Genomic DNA, 13,352 nt, shown 5'->3' on the forward strand with positions numbered 1-13,352 from the left:
AGAATGTTACTGTCTTGTTTTCAACTCTTGTAAAGTCTAGAGTGTTGATTGATTTGAATTTGTATAAATCTAAGGATGGTCTTATTTCTTTTGAACTAAAATGGTGTAGCAAAGGTGCATTGTGTTTTGTGTTTGAAGAATTGTTTTTCACACTTTTATCTTTACTTTTCTCTATGAGATGATTTATACTTTGTAAACTGTTTTTTGTTTAATTTTTGTAATAAAGATAATTTTAAAATGTTCTCTCTCTCTCTCTCTCTCTCTCTCTCTCTCTCTCTCTCTCTCTCTCTCTCACTCTCTCTCTCTCTCTCTCTCTCTACATTAAAGCTGCTCTAAATGATTTTTTTTTTCTTTTGAAAACCAAAAATGAAATGTACCTACCAACCTGACAGATAACCCTGAAATAATCATCCTAAGAAATCATCCCAAGAAATCACCTATCTCTGTGGCATGTCTGTGAAATAATCAGGATTTTTTGATAGACTTTTTTTAAAGCAACCTCCTCAAAAGTTTATGACTGATAAAGTCAGGAAAGTGTCTTTTTAACAAACATAAAAAAAAAATATATTCAAAATGCACTTTCTTGGATGCTCCAAATGAATGCATAACATATTTTCGACTGTTTCAAAAGTATAGACTCACAAGACATAAACAGTATGTGTGTTAATATGATTTTATTGTGATAAAATCACTTACTAACCGCATCTGTGTAAAGTTACATCACATTTTCCTTTGCAATGCTGTAAACCCTGTTAAAAGCGACAATCTAAACAACTTTACAGCACAAATAAAACTCAAGTTTTAACAGAATAATTAATGAAAATGCTTTTATAAAGTTACAAGCTTCACATTTCTCCATTTAACCTTCCATAAATTGGCCCCATTCACTTCCATCACAAGTGCCTCTCTGTAACCTCGATTTGTTTTTGTTTTTTTTGTTTTTTTTTTTGTTTTTTGTGGTAATCAACATTATGGCACAAATGCTGTCGACTGAACTTAACTTGTATTAAACCCAGAATATTCCTTTAAGTATGTACAGTAGCTAAGCAATTTTATTTTATTTTTTGTATCTTTTAATGTTACTTAACAAATGTAATATTCAGTGAAGCAAAAGTCTATAGCCTAGTTACGGTACTTGAAATAAAAATTTCGCTGTATATGCATATAGTATAGTGTTTGTAAAGTGCCGACAGCTGTGGTTTCCACACATTTACCGTAAAAAATACGGTAACCACGTTTCAGAATTTACAGGATGTAATTGTGATGCCTGTATATTTTACGGTGCATTACCGTTTATACTATTAAATGATAAACTTGATACATTAACCTTCTGAAACAGTAAAAATCTGCTTTTCACTTTATAATTAATTGTTATTCACTGTAGTAATTACAGAAGGGAACGTCAATCAATCAACATTTTATTGCCAAACAACATAGTTATCTGGAATTTTTCCCAGTGAGCTCACAACAATAATAACATACAATAAAGAGAGAAAAACAACAACAACAAAAAAAAAAAAAAAAAAAAAAAAAAAAAAAAAAAACAGAGAATATCATCATAAATGCAATAGCAAATCAACATCACGCACCGCTGGGTACAACATAAGAAAACAACCCATCATTGTATGGTATAAGGTACAGATGTGTGAGTCCTGGAGGAATTAAGAACATGAACAATCCTACAGTAAGTACTATTTAGGAGGGGTGTGGACTTTGCTTTAATTGCCCTGAGGTGTCTACCTGAAGGTAGAGGAGTTGAGAAGCACTTAGCAGGATGTGTGGGATCTTACAAGATTTTCATTCCTTTACTTTGCATACATGACACATAAATATCAGGAATGGCAGGAAGATCATGACCAATTTGTGAGGCAGATCGTACTAAGCCACCGATCTGAATTCTCTGCTGAGCTGTGGAGTTGCCAAACCACATAAAGTTCATGATTAGTGGCTCTTCCAGGAGCAATGATCAATAAACATGTCGAGACAGTGCTCAGTGTAACTTACACAAACACTAAACACTAAACTAACACAGAACACCCCAATGTCCATAACTGATATTAAAAATAAGAAGAAACAACTATTCACATAAAATATAATTAAATGTAATGGGTCATGCAGGGAATTCTCAAAATGGAAGATTATTGTTTTTTATAGTGACCATAAAATTCATGTATTTTCTTTTTAAATACATTATAACTTTATACCGTATATTTCAAGCTAACTACCTGTTAACCATGTTTTTTTGTTTTTGTTTTTACTGTAGCATTTTTAGTCTTTTATCATTAAAATTACAGACACTTTTTACATTGTACAGTTAATTTACAGTTAAGAATCATTTTAATTACGGATCTGTTTCTCAGTATCAAATCTGTATTAATGCATCATATCTAACAGTAATTAAATGAAGACTTGAAAAGAACGGATACATTTACTTTTGACCTCTAATAATGTTTTCCTTGTATCTGGATTAGGCGTGCATGTATATGTAATAATTATATATATATAGTTGTTAAATGTTAAATGTAACATCCACAATGTGCAATTAGGCAAATACATATGTGATGCAGCAGTTTCATTTTTTTGGGCAACATGAAGTGGTGTAGTTCCAAAAATGTACTTTGATAAACCCTTTGACCTTTGGTTTCATGAAAAAATTATCAGAACAAAATTAACCAGTTACCAGCATTTATAAATAACATTTTCACTTTGTTCCTGTTTTCGGTTACGTTCTTCAAACTGAACCATTATTAGTCCCTGGATTTATATCTAATTACTTTGTGTTATAGCTGTTCTATACACACAAAATATGGTAGGCTACCCTAAAAAATGCAGGCTTTATGTGGCAACATCTAAATTAACTGATTTTATTCAACTCAAAAATGTTATTTAATCTCACTAAACCAACCTGAAAATGTAGGCTACACCAACTAAAGTAATTTTTTACATGTAAGATCGAGAAGAAATAGATCCTTGAGGTAACAGTTGCAGGTTCACACTTTTTTTTTCAGTGCTGTGTCATCTCTATCAGAGGAGCTGCTCCTCTCTGGTGGCAGTGCATCAGTATGAACCTCCTCTAGACCCTGTTGGATCAGCGGGATCGGTGGGATGGACGGGTGCTAATGGACCTGCATACAGAAAAAAATCACCAGGCCAAAGCCTCTCTCTCGCAGCATTGCGCCCTGTTGCACGCGCTTCGCTGACGCGGAGAGCGCGGTTGCTAGGCAACGACTGAAAGCCGAAGTCCCTGGGTAACTTGTGCCGCTCACTGCCCCGACCTGCCTCCCATCCATGCTCACGCGCTTATTAACTTTATTTAATCGGAAGGAAACAGAGTATCTCATTTAAACGAACAGTGATTGTCTGCAAGTAGATATGAAGACTTCTGCACCATGAGATTTCACTATAAACACATGCATGTACCCCTAGCTTTTATAAACTGCGATTGTTGAGACCCTTAATTAAAGAAAGGATGCACACATTGATGCATCATTAAATTATGAAAAACAAGCGACTGAGAACCCTCAGATATCGTAAATTATTAATTACTTCCAAACAAAAGAGTATTGCAGTATACACCGATCAGCCACAACATTAGATGCTGCGTTAGATGCGGGTTGGCGCTGTTTTGGCGGCACGAGGGGGACCTACACAATATTAGGCAGGTGGCTGATCGGTGTATGTGTCTGCAAATAATTGAACAAATGTCTCCCTGTACGCCATTTGTTTGCATGTAGATGTTTTTGCTTTGTTAATAGCATCCAGCAATTATTATTATTATTTTTTATCGCAACAAATCATAATAAAAAATAATAGTTTTAGTGCATCAAATAGCCTAATAATGATAATGTATGCAATTAATTTATTTCAATACATTTTATGTATATATATATATATATATATATATATATATATATATATATATATATATATATATATATATATATTATATATATATATTAAATATGAATAATAACAATAAATGCAATGTTTTTCATGTAAATTAAAAACAATAAAAAATAAGTAAATATTTAGCATTTGTTATAGACTCCATGTAGTAATTCAGTTTTTATTACAACAAATAATAATATAATAAAATAAAAATATTCCATATAATGTGTTTTTTAATTTGTAAAATTGTAAATATTATAATAAAAATGTTTTGCATGTAAAGTAAGAAATTATATCCCATTTAATATAGCCTCCAGCAACTCGTTTTTTATCACAACAAATAATAATAATAATAATAATATAATAACAACAGTTTTAGCACACGCACTTATAATAATAATAATGTATAAAATATAAACAGATTATAAAAATATACATCTAGTATTAATTTTAATAATAATAATTTAAAAAAAAATTGCTTGTGCATTTGTTATAGCCTCCAGCAATACATTTTTGTACAACTTCAACAATAACAACACTACTTTTATTATATAAAATTGTAGACATATTTCTATAATTTATATGTACATAATTAGTATCCAACAAGAACAACAATAATATTATTTTAAAAATGTATATGCACCAATCACTACTCATGCAAGAAAACATCTAAATGCTGAAGCCTGTTTTGTAGCGTTTCAGGGATGTATCGCGACACTTTTGTGTGCATTCTTAATTAATTTCAGGTGGGTGTTAGCATGTCTTGAAGAAGCATAAGAGGAAAGAGAGAGAGAGGGACAGAAGAGAGGGTTGCATTGCATGAGGAGTCGTTAGAGAGAGAGAGAGAGAGAGAGAGAGAGAGAGAGAGAGAGAGAGAGAGAGTGACGCTGATTCGGGGTTATTGATCTCTCTCTCCCTCTGTATGGGGTCAGTAGTTTGTAACATCAAGCGGTGCGTAAAGAGAGATCCGAATGGACACTCATCACCAATCCCATCCGTCTGTGTGTCTAACCTGATGACGGGTGATAATCTGATTAAGCAGCAGCAGCAGCAGCACAGCAGAGCGACACGTTATATATCTGGAGGAAAGTAACTGTTGTGGATTTATATATGATGGTGCGCGCGAGATCAAGCGATCTGATCATGAATCCGCACAGAATATCTGTAATGATGCTTTTCTTCTTGTCTTCTGTTCATATATCGAGCCCATCGCAGTTCCCCAGTCCGCTCATGTAAGTACTTTGATGTGCCACTGTTTTTTAAACTGTTGATCAAGAAGCATTATTCTTAAAATGGAGCCTCTTGGAGATCTATAACTGTAAGTTTGTGTAATACAGCTGTGTGCATAGAGTTTTGTCTGGCAGTGGTTATCACGTTTGTTTAAAAACGGCATGCAATTGATTACCACAAAAAATATTTTCAACTTGACCCTCACTGAATTAAAAAAAAATTAATCTGTGTTACAGTGAGACATTTACAATGGAAGTCAATGGAGGTCAATCCGTAAACGTTAAAATACTCACTGTTTCTAAAGTATAGATGCAAGACGTAAACAATATGTGTGTTAACATGATTTATAGTTTAATAAAATCACTTACTAACCGCATCTGTGTAAAGTTATAGCCAATTTTGCAATTTTGTTGCCATGACGACGCAGCGCGGTAAACCCATTAAGCGATTTTTATCATGCTGAAATCCATTTTATACCAACACACTCTCACGGCGAAATCATCAGGATTCGTTCAACTTTTCTAAATTTGGCTAATTCGTATGATATCGTGCGACTGCACTCGTTTGAATTCCTACGAGTTTCACTACAGCTGATGACGTCGCTGGACATCCTTTACATCTAATACGCGACGATCACTTGCTTCCTATCACAACAGCTTCCTATCATGTTTACACACTCTACTGATTGGTTAAGTGTAGGTAAGGGGTTTGGGCATAATATTAATAAGTATGTGCGCGGAACTCACACTTCCACGTTACACATCCGGGAATTTATGTGAACAACATTGTGCAAGACCATACGAAATAGCCAACTCGTACATTATGTACGACTTTTCATGAGATCAGGTTTTTTTGTACACATCCGTGTATTTGCACGTGATGGAATCGTACAAATTTATACGAACGAAATTGTACGAAATAGCCAACTCGTAAAATATGTCTGAATTTTCATGAGATCGGGTTGTTTTATTGTTGAATAACTCTTAAATAGCCTGTGATACATTGTAAATACAGATATGTTGAGGAAGATGGCTTTTTACAACCCGATCTCATGAAACGTCGTGCATCATACATGACGATTTCCCGTGAGAGTGTGTTGGTTTTTAGAAAACATTAAGAGTTTTTAAACATTCAGAGTTAGACAATGTACAGAAATGTGATATATGGCAATAAATGCAAAGCATATATATGAAATAGATGTCACACAACAGTTGCATTGCACATATATTTCAAAATACAGTAAAAATGGCAGTTTTCATATATGTAACATTATTTTCCCAAGTGGAATTTGAATATACGCTACATATAGTTCATGTATTTGAACATAGTTGTAAATATATGTTCATATATGAACGTATTTCAGATTTCTGCATGGGATGTGCCAATAATTGTCTGCCTATGACTCTTATCACACTTCATTGTCATGCAAAGTTCAAACTTGAACATTAAAACTTATTCTGGACAAAACATTAATTCTTCTGGACGCTGTTTCTGTATGTCACAACAATAAAGCAGACAACACAACTGTGATATTAAAGTAACAATCGATGTTATGAATTCAGCTGAATGATTGAGGAGGAGGCACTTCGGTACATACAGAGTTTTCCATGACTGATTTGTTGAATGGCAAATGGCTTCCTTTACCAATGTTTTCCATTATGTATTGTGTTTTATGAACACTGGTGTTTCCATTTCCTCAATGCTGAAGTGTTCATTATGTTAATGGGTTATAAGGCTAGTGATCTTAAAGGTCAGGGCTCTTGCCTCCTGTGGTTTCCATGTCACTTTTACAATCTCTGCAATCTTTTCCCAGATTTAATAGAGCTTCTCTTTAGAAACATCAGACAGCACTTCATATTTAACTTGAAAGTGGGTCATACTTTTAGTAATGTACTTATTTTGTCTTATTAAAGGTTTCTGATCGATTGCTCCAGTCTTGCTTAAAGAAAAGTTCAGTATTACCACTGTTAATGTCTTGTATAACAGTAGCTACTATACAGAAATGCACTGGTGTGTTTGTGAAGGACTGATGTGACCAGACATGGATGAGCGTTTTGCTGTTTTGAGGCAGCAAGTCTTTAGTTGGTTTAGTATTGCAATCATATTGAAGTTATATTGAAAATCTCATTGTGAACACTTTGTGTACTTAACCATTGTGCATCAATAAAAAAAAAAGTTACTCGGAGGTCCTTAGAGGACAAAAAACTGCCATAATAATATTATATATTAATATTATTTTCCACTTTCAATGAGTCAATTTATTTAACCAACATCAGTCCTGATCATAACTACCAAATATTCATTCACTTTCAGGATTTTAACCCTTTAAATGCCTGTTTGTTTACATACTGCCACTGTTGTTTTTACACACACACACACACACGCACACACGCACATTTCTCAGTACACACATAAAAAACACACTCTGACATCCATACAAGCACACCCACACAATTTTATCTGCATCATTTATTTAATTGGCCTGCAGTGCTCTATAATACAGCAAACAGAGAATAGGGGAAAAGCATGTATTTGCTCCATAGGCTAAACATAAGAAAAATGGCGCCATCTGGTGGAAAATATTAAAAATGTAAATTTTGAAGCCAGGGCTCCGGAATGAAAGCATAATATCATAGAATTCATGATTTTATGTTTTAATGGCACTGGGATCAAATATTGCTGTTTAATGGGTTTCAATGGGGACGTTTTTGTCCCGAAGGTCCTGAGTGTAACTATGTTGTGTACACAGTGTATTATAGATGTATTATAGGAACTGAGGTTGAAATATCAAAATTTCCCCAAAAATACACACCTTTGGCAAAATGTATGCCGTTGGCATTAACACAGCCAAAATGATCGAACAAACAAAAATGAAAAAGACAAAAATGTCCCAAAGGTTGCACAAGGGTTAATTAGAATACTTATATCGATGATTTTACGTGAGTAGTTCAAGGTATTGCTTCCAAGCGTCAGGTAGTGTTGTCAAAAGTACTGGTACTTCCGTACCAAGTCAATACTAAAATAAAAAAGATGTAACGATACCAGTGTTTCTGCAGTACCGGTAGTACCGAGCACCGAATCTGTCTGGTACCAGTGCGCAGTATGACTGACACACGACTGCTTTAAAATGCTCATTTCGAGCGCATGCTCTGTTACTCTTTTTACACTGAAATGGACAATTAATCAAATTAAAATCATGACATGTCCTAGTGTGACTTATTAAACCACTAAAGGCTGCAATCTTACTGTGAATGAACAGCGTACTTTAAATAAATCCGACCGCTCATACATATATTGAGGATCATTCACAACATGTTGTATCAGATGACAGATCAGAGCACTAATCTACTTTGAAGCATGCAGCACATTTAAACTATATATTTATATAATTAAATCACAGCATTTGCACTTTAATCTCAACTCAACTTTATTTTTAGTGCATTTAAAACAGAGTTGATCAAAGTGCTTCACACAGTAATACAATTTAAAACGTAACAACATTTAAAAATGACCACATACGCAAACACCAGTTACCTAAAATACAAACACTCCAAAGCTGTGTCCTACATTTCATTTGTCAGACGCAAAGGTCAGTGAAATGAGATTTCAGAAGTGACATAAAAGTCTCCAGGTCAAACTGTTTATCCGAAAAGTGAAGATTCAGGCAAAAAATACACGTCATATTAAAAGCACATTTCAAAATATAAACTAGAGCTCTTGTGACAAAAATATATTACAACTGCATAGTAAATATATTCACTGTAATAATAATAATTAAGCAATATATCATAAGCAAGATTGCTGTTGAATAAAACTTTGGCAAAAGAATAAAAAATAAATGCAATGACATGTTGAAAAGTTATATTTTCATTTTTATAAAAGTTTTAACGATTAATTGATTAGACACCATTCTGATGATGAAATTAAATAAAACTAAAACATGTTCTGGAAAATAATTATTAAACTAAAACATGGAGTTCTGGATAATAATAATAATAATAATAATAATAATAATAACAAAAATGAAAACATGATTTGGTAATGAATAAAACAGATTTCAGGGCGCTACTTAAAAACACTTAAGCAATGCATCCTTGATTGAGAAACACTTGAAGGAAACATGCATTTCTTTTAATTTATTATTTACATTCAAATGGAACTTTTTAAATGGGCTAAACCGGAGTGTTCAATAGCACATTGTCATATTAGCATATTTATGCTGTGGTACCGAAATTGATATTGATAACCGTGAAATTTCACTGTTATCAGTACCGACTGCTGAAATTTTAGAACCGTGACAACGCTAGTGTCAGGATAGATGCATAGGAGATGTATTGCCCTCATTAAAAATGAGTGACACTTTCACCAGGTGGCTGTGACAACGGGACGAGAGAGACCGTTTTCTCTGTCATTAGACCTTAACCTGTCACATGTATTTTTGCATGCTCACATGCATAGACCATTTTTACATGCACTAAAACATGTTGCATTGCATGGTGTTTAATTACTGTATGGTGTGAAGACCAGAAGTGCAATGCCTCAAGATCCTAAGATTATTGTACGTAAGCATTTGTCCTTTTGATTTGAACAACCTCTTGTGTAACTGACACAGAGCGATACATTTTGTTGGGTGCTTTGTTCAGGAGCGGGTTTGGTTATTAGCAATAATTAATAATTATCAAAGATAATTATTAATTATTAAAATCAATAGAACTGTCACGGATCCACCTGAAGCTCCTGCCACATACACATAACCCTCCCTCTCTCCTGAATACTGATCACCTGCACCTGCCTCTCATCACCACGTCAATCAGCTCCTCTAATTAAACCCCATTCTCCCTTCACCCGTTGTCTGGTCTCAACTCAGAATACAGACTCACTTACTTGCGACTTACCTGCGATCTCGCCTTGATTCCTCTCCATCGTAATTCCAACGATCTCTCCAAGCCTCCACTCCTACTTCTACCTTCCACTGTGTGTTTGTCACCCCAAGGATTATCACTACCTGCATCATCACGAACCATCATCAGGTTTCAGTTCATCACATCTGCACAGATCTGCTTATTCACCACTCACCTGTTTTCACTGTTTGTGTTGTGTGTCAATAAACACCTGCCTTCGGGTTCAACACCATCATCGAGTCTGGGTTTCTGTGACAAGAACATTGATTAGAATCAACATTAACTTATTAATCTTTTAAATCAACAATCATCAAAGATAACTATCAATTATCAAAATCAATTGAATATTAATAAGGATTAATATTGTCGGGGCACCACCCTGGAATCAGGGACTAATAACCAGACAGTATAACAGTCTCACTATGGGATTGTTCTCTTAGGAAAGTTGACATCCGGAGAACATCGACATTCAAAAGGAAAACAATGAAGGCTTGAATCTGAGCACTGACATCCCCTGCCAGCCCTTGGCACAGGTGAATGCAGAACAATACCAAAGCACGTATCTTTAGAGTATAACAAAGTTTACTGATGCAGTAATATCAATTAATAATCAATACAATGCAGTCGATAAACTTCCAACTTCCAACTACAAACTAAACAGTAACATGAATAGATATGGTAACAAATAAGCCTGTAATACAGGAGAGGAGGGTGTGCGTGTGCGTGCGTGTGAGGAGAGAAGGAGGGCACAATATGGTGGTCATGGCTCTCGTGGAGAGTACATCACGTGAGGTTTCCGGCCAGAGAATGTGGCGGAATGTGGGCGGAGAGACTGGTTAATGCCGTCTGCCCATTTAACGTGTGTCTCCGCTGGTACGATAACTTTAGGACAAAGCTGGGCTCTGGTGTCAGATGGGCTGGTTTGAGTATTTCTGGGATTTTCACACACAACAGTCTTTAGAATTTACTCCGAATGGTGCCAAAAACAAAAAACATCCAGTGAGCGGCAGTTCTGTGGATGGAAACACCTTGTTGATGAGAGAGGTCAACAGAGAATGACCAGACTGGTTTGAACTGACAAAGTCTACGGTAACTCAGATAACCACTCTGTACAATTGTGGTGAGAAGAATATCATGTCAGAGTGCTATTTTGAGATGCGGGTTGGTGCTGTTTCGGTGGCATGAGGGGGACCTACACAATATTAGACAGGTGCTTTTACTGTTGTGGCTGATCGGTGTATATGTTACCATGAGTTTAGTGTGATAAAATCGCTTAATGACCATATCTGTGTAAAGTGATATTTAATATTACAACTTTGTTGCCATGGTGATGTAACGCCAGTAAATCCTGTAAGTGATTTGATCACACTGAAGCCATGTTAACACACATAATGTTTACATCTTGTGTCTATACTTTTTAAATGGTGTGTATGCTAATGTTTATGGATTGGCCCCATTCACTTCCATTGTAAGTGTCTCTTTTTTTTTTTAGGGATGAGTTGAAAATATTTTTGGGGTGATCAACATTATGCACGAAATGTGTCAAATGTTATTAAGAGGAAATAGTGCACCCTTTTCTGAAGTGGATATTTTGAATAAGCATTATCCTAATTTATTACTAAAACAAAAAAAAAAGAAAAAAAAAAAGTAAAATATTTGCATTGTAAGTTGACAGATTTTGCACTATAACTATTGCCCTTATATCTACATGATGTCACTATAACCCCCTGGGAGCCCTTTACCCCAAATGTACCCCTTCACCACCTTTTTTTAAAAAAAAAAAAAAAAAAAAAAAAGGAAGAAAAAAGAATTTTAATAAACACAACCTTCACTTATTATTTCTTTTCACACAAACTATACTGCTCCATTAATATTCAATAAAAAGAAATGTATTTATTTTTTTAAACTCTATACATTTGCGACCAGAAAAAATCTAATTTTCTATAAGGTGTGCCTTTAGTCCTGTTGTACCCGATTGAACCCAGAACATTCCTTTAAAGAGGCATTTCTGGTAGATTTCTGAGAATTTGAGTTCATAAAGGCTTACTTCAAAAAAATCCTGGACAACATTACATGCCACTGTGCAATTTGCAAGAATTGAATAGGTTTCCTAGAAACGGTTTGAGCAGCATTGTACAACATGTATTAAAAGGAAGAAAAAGAAAACTATTTCACATTTAATACTGTTCACATTTATTAAAACGTGTTAAAACTATTTTCTTCATAGGCTTGTAGAAGATAAAGCAATAATTCAAGAACAACGTATATATGTAAAAAAAAAACTATATTTCACCCACAATTCGTCACTTTTGCATGAATTGAGTCATGCATAAATGCAAAGAACCTTATACCAGTGGCAGTTCTAGAGGTGTGGATTAACCCCCCGCCTGTCCCGCCCATGTGCCCCCCACTCACTCGAATGATGTGTAGTTTTCCCTTTAAACACTGAAGCCTGTTTTCTTTAGTCAAGATTTATTCACACCAGTTGCTCTGCAGAACATAGAGTTAAAGAATGTGGGACTTCTTACCCCTTGTAGATTTATTTTACAATATGAAAACAGACAGTACCCGGAGGAAGCATTTATTTTAGCTAATTTCATTCTCCCCAGAATCTTACATGGCCTCAGCAGCAAGTGTGCTGTGTAATGGAGCTTAGACCAAAAAAGCTTGTAGTGGTTGTGTTGTGTTCCCCTGTCAGCTGAGTGCTAATCCTCAGTCTGTAAAAGGATTAAATGGTTTGTTATAGAGAAGCAGAGAGAAATCTCTGAATGAACCTGGGAAATAGATGTGAATGAAAGGCTCACGTTCACTGGAATAAACTCATTATGACCTTTAACTAATTACTATTCTTGCAGAACAGACAATTGATCAGCTGCCCAATTTGTTGTGACTAGGCATGGTAGTTGGACGTCTTTTGACTCAAGATAATGCTGTCTCAGGGTACCTTAACATTAAAGCTAAATGAGCCTGTGCATATGATGAATAGTAAAGGTAAATGCATTATAATGCCTTATAGTGCATCTTATAATAATTGAATTTTTAGTAAATTAACTTTTTGCCACACTTAATGGCAGGTGAATTAAGAAAATGTACTGCCCAAACATATTTATTTTTTTCCCCCAGCCATGAAACGGTATTTTGAATTGTTTCCTTAAAGCTACACCATGTAAGTATTTTGTGTTAGAAATGAACAACATTTCATTAATGAGCGTGTACACCAACAACCCATCCAAACCATGTTTTTGCCTTACCCCGATTCACTACGGTAAGTCTACAATAGAGATTTTTATTTGGAGCTGTCAGGACGGATTTGGCGCAAAATCGAAGGCAGAA

At 34.9% G+C, this 13,352-nt stretch overlaps 1 protein-coding gene across 1 annotated transcript in view; it reads left to right on the forward strand.

The window, feature by feature from the left end:
- Positions 1-4,850: 4,850 nt before the first annotated feature.
- Positions 4,851-13,352, forward strand: part of LOC127417060 (voltage-dependent calcium channel subunit alpha-2/delta-1-like) — a 140,649-nt gene continuing 132,147 nt past the window's right edge. The window contains exon 1 of the mRNA XM_051656758.1: positions 4,851-5,120. Coding sequence (XP_051512718.1) covers positions 4,999-5,120 — 122 coding nt within the window. The 5' untranslated portion in view covers positions 4,851-4,998. The remainder of the gene's footprint in view (positions 5,121-13,352) is intronic.

Source organism: Myxocyprinus asiaticus, chromosome 26 (genome assembly GCF_019703515.2).
Source record: "Myxocyprinus asiaticus isolate MX2 ecotype Aquarium Trade chromosome 26, UBuf_Myxa_2, whole genome shotgun sequence".
In the NCBI taxonomy this organism is placed as follows: domain Eukaryota; kingdom Metazoa; phylum Chordata; class Actinopteri; order Cypriniformes; family Catostomidae; genus Myxocyprinus; species Myxocyprinus asiaticus.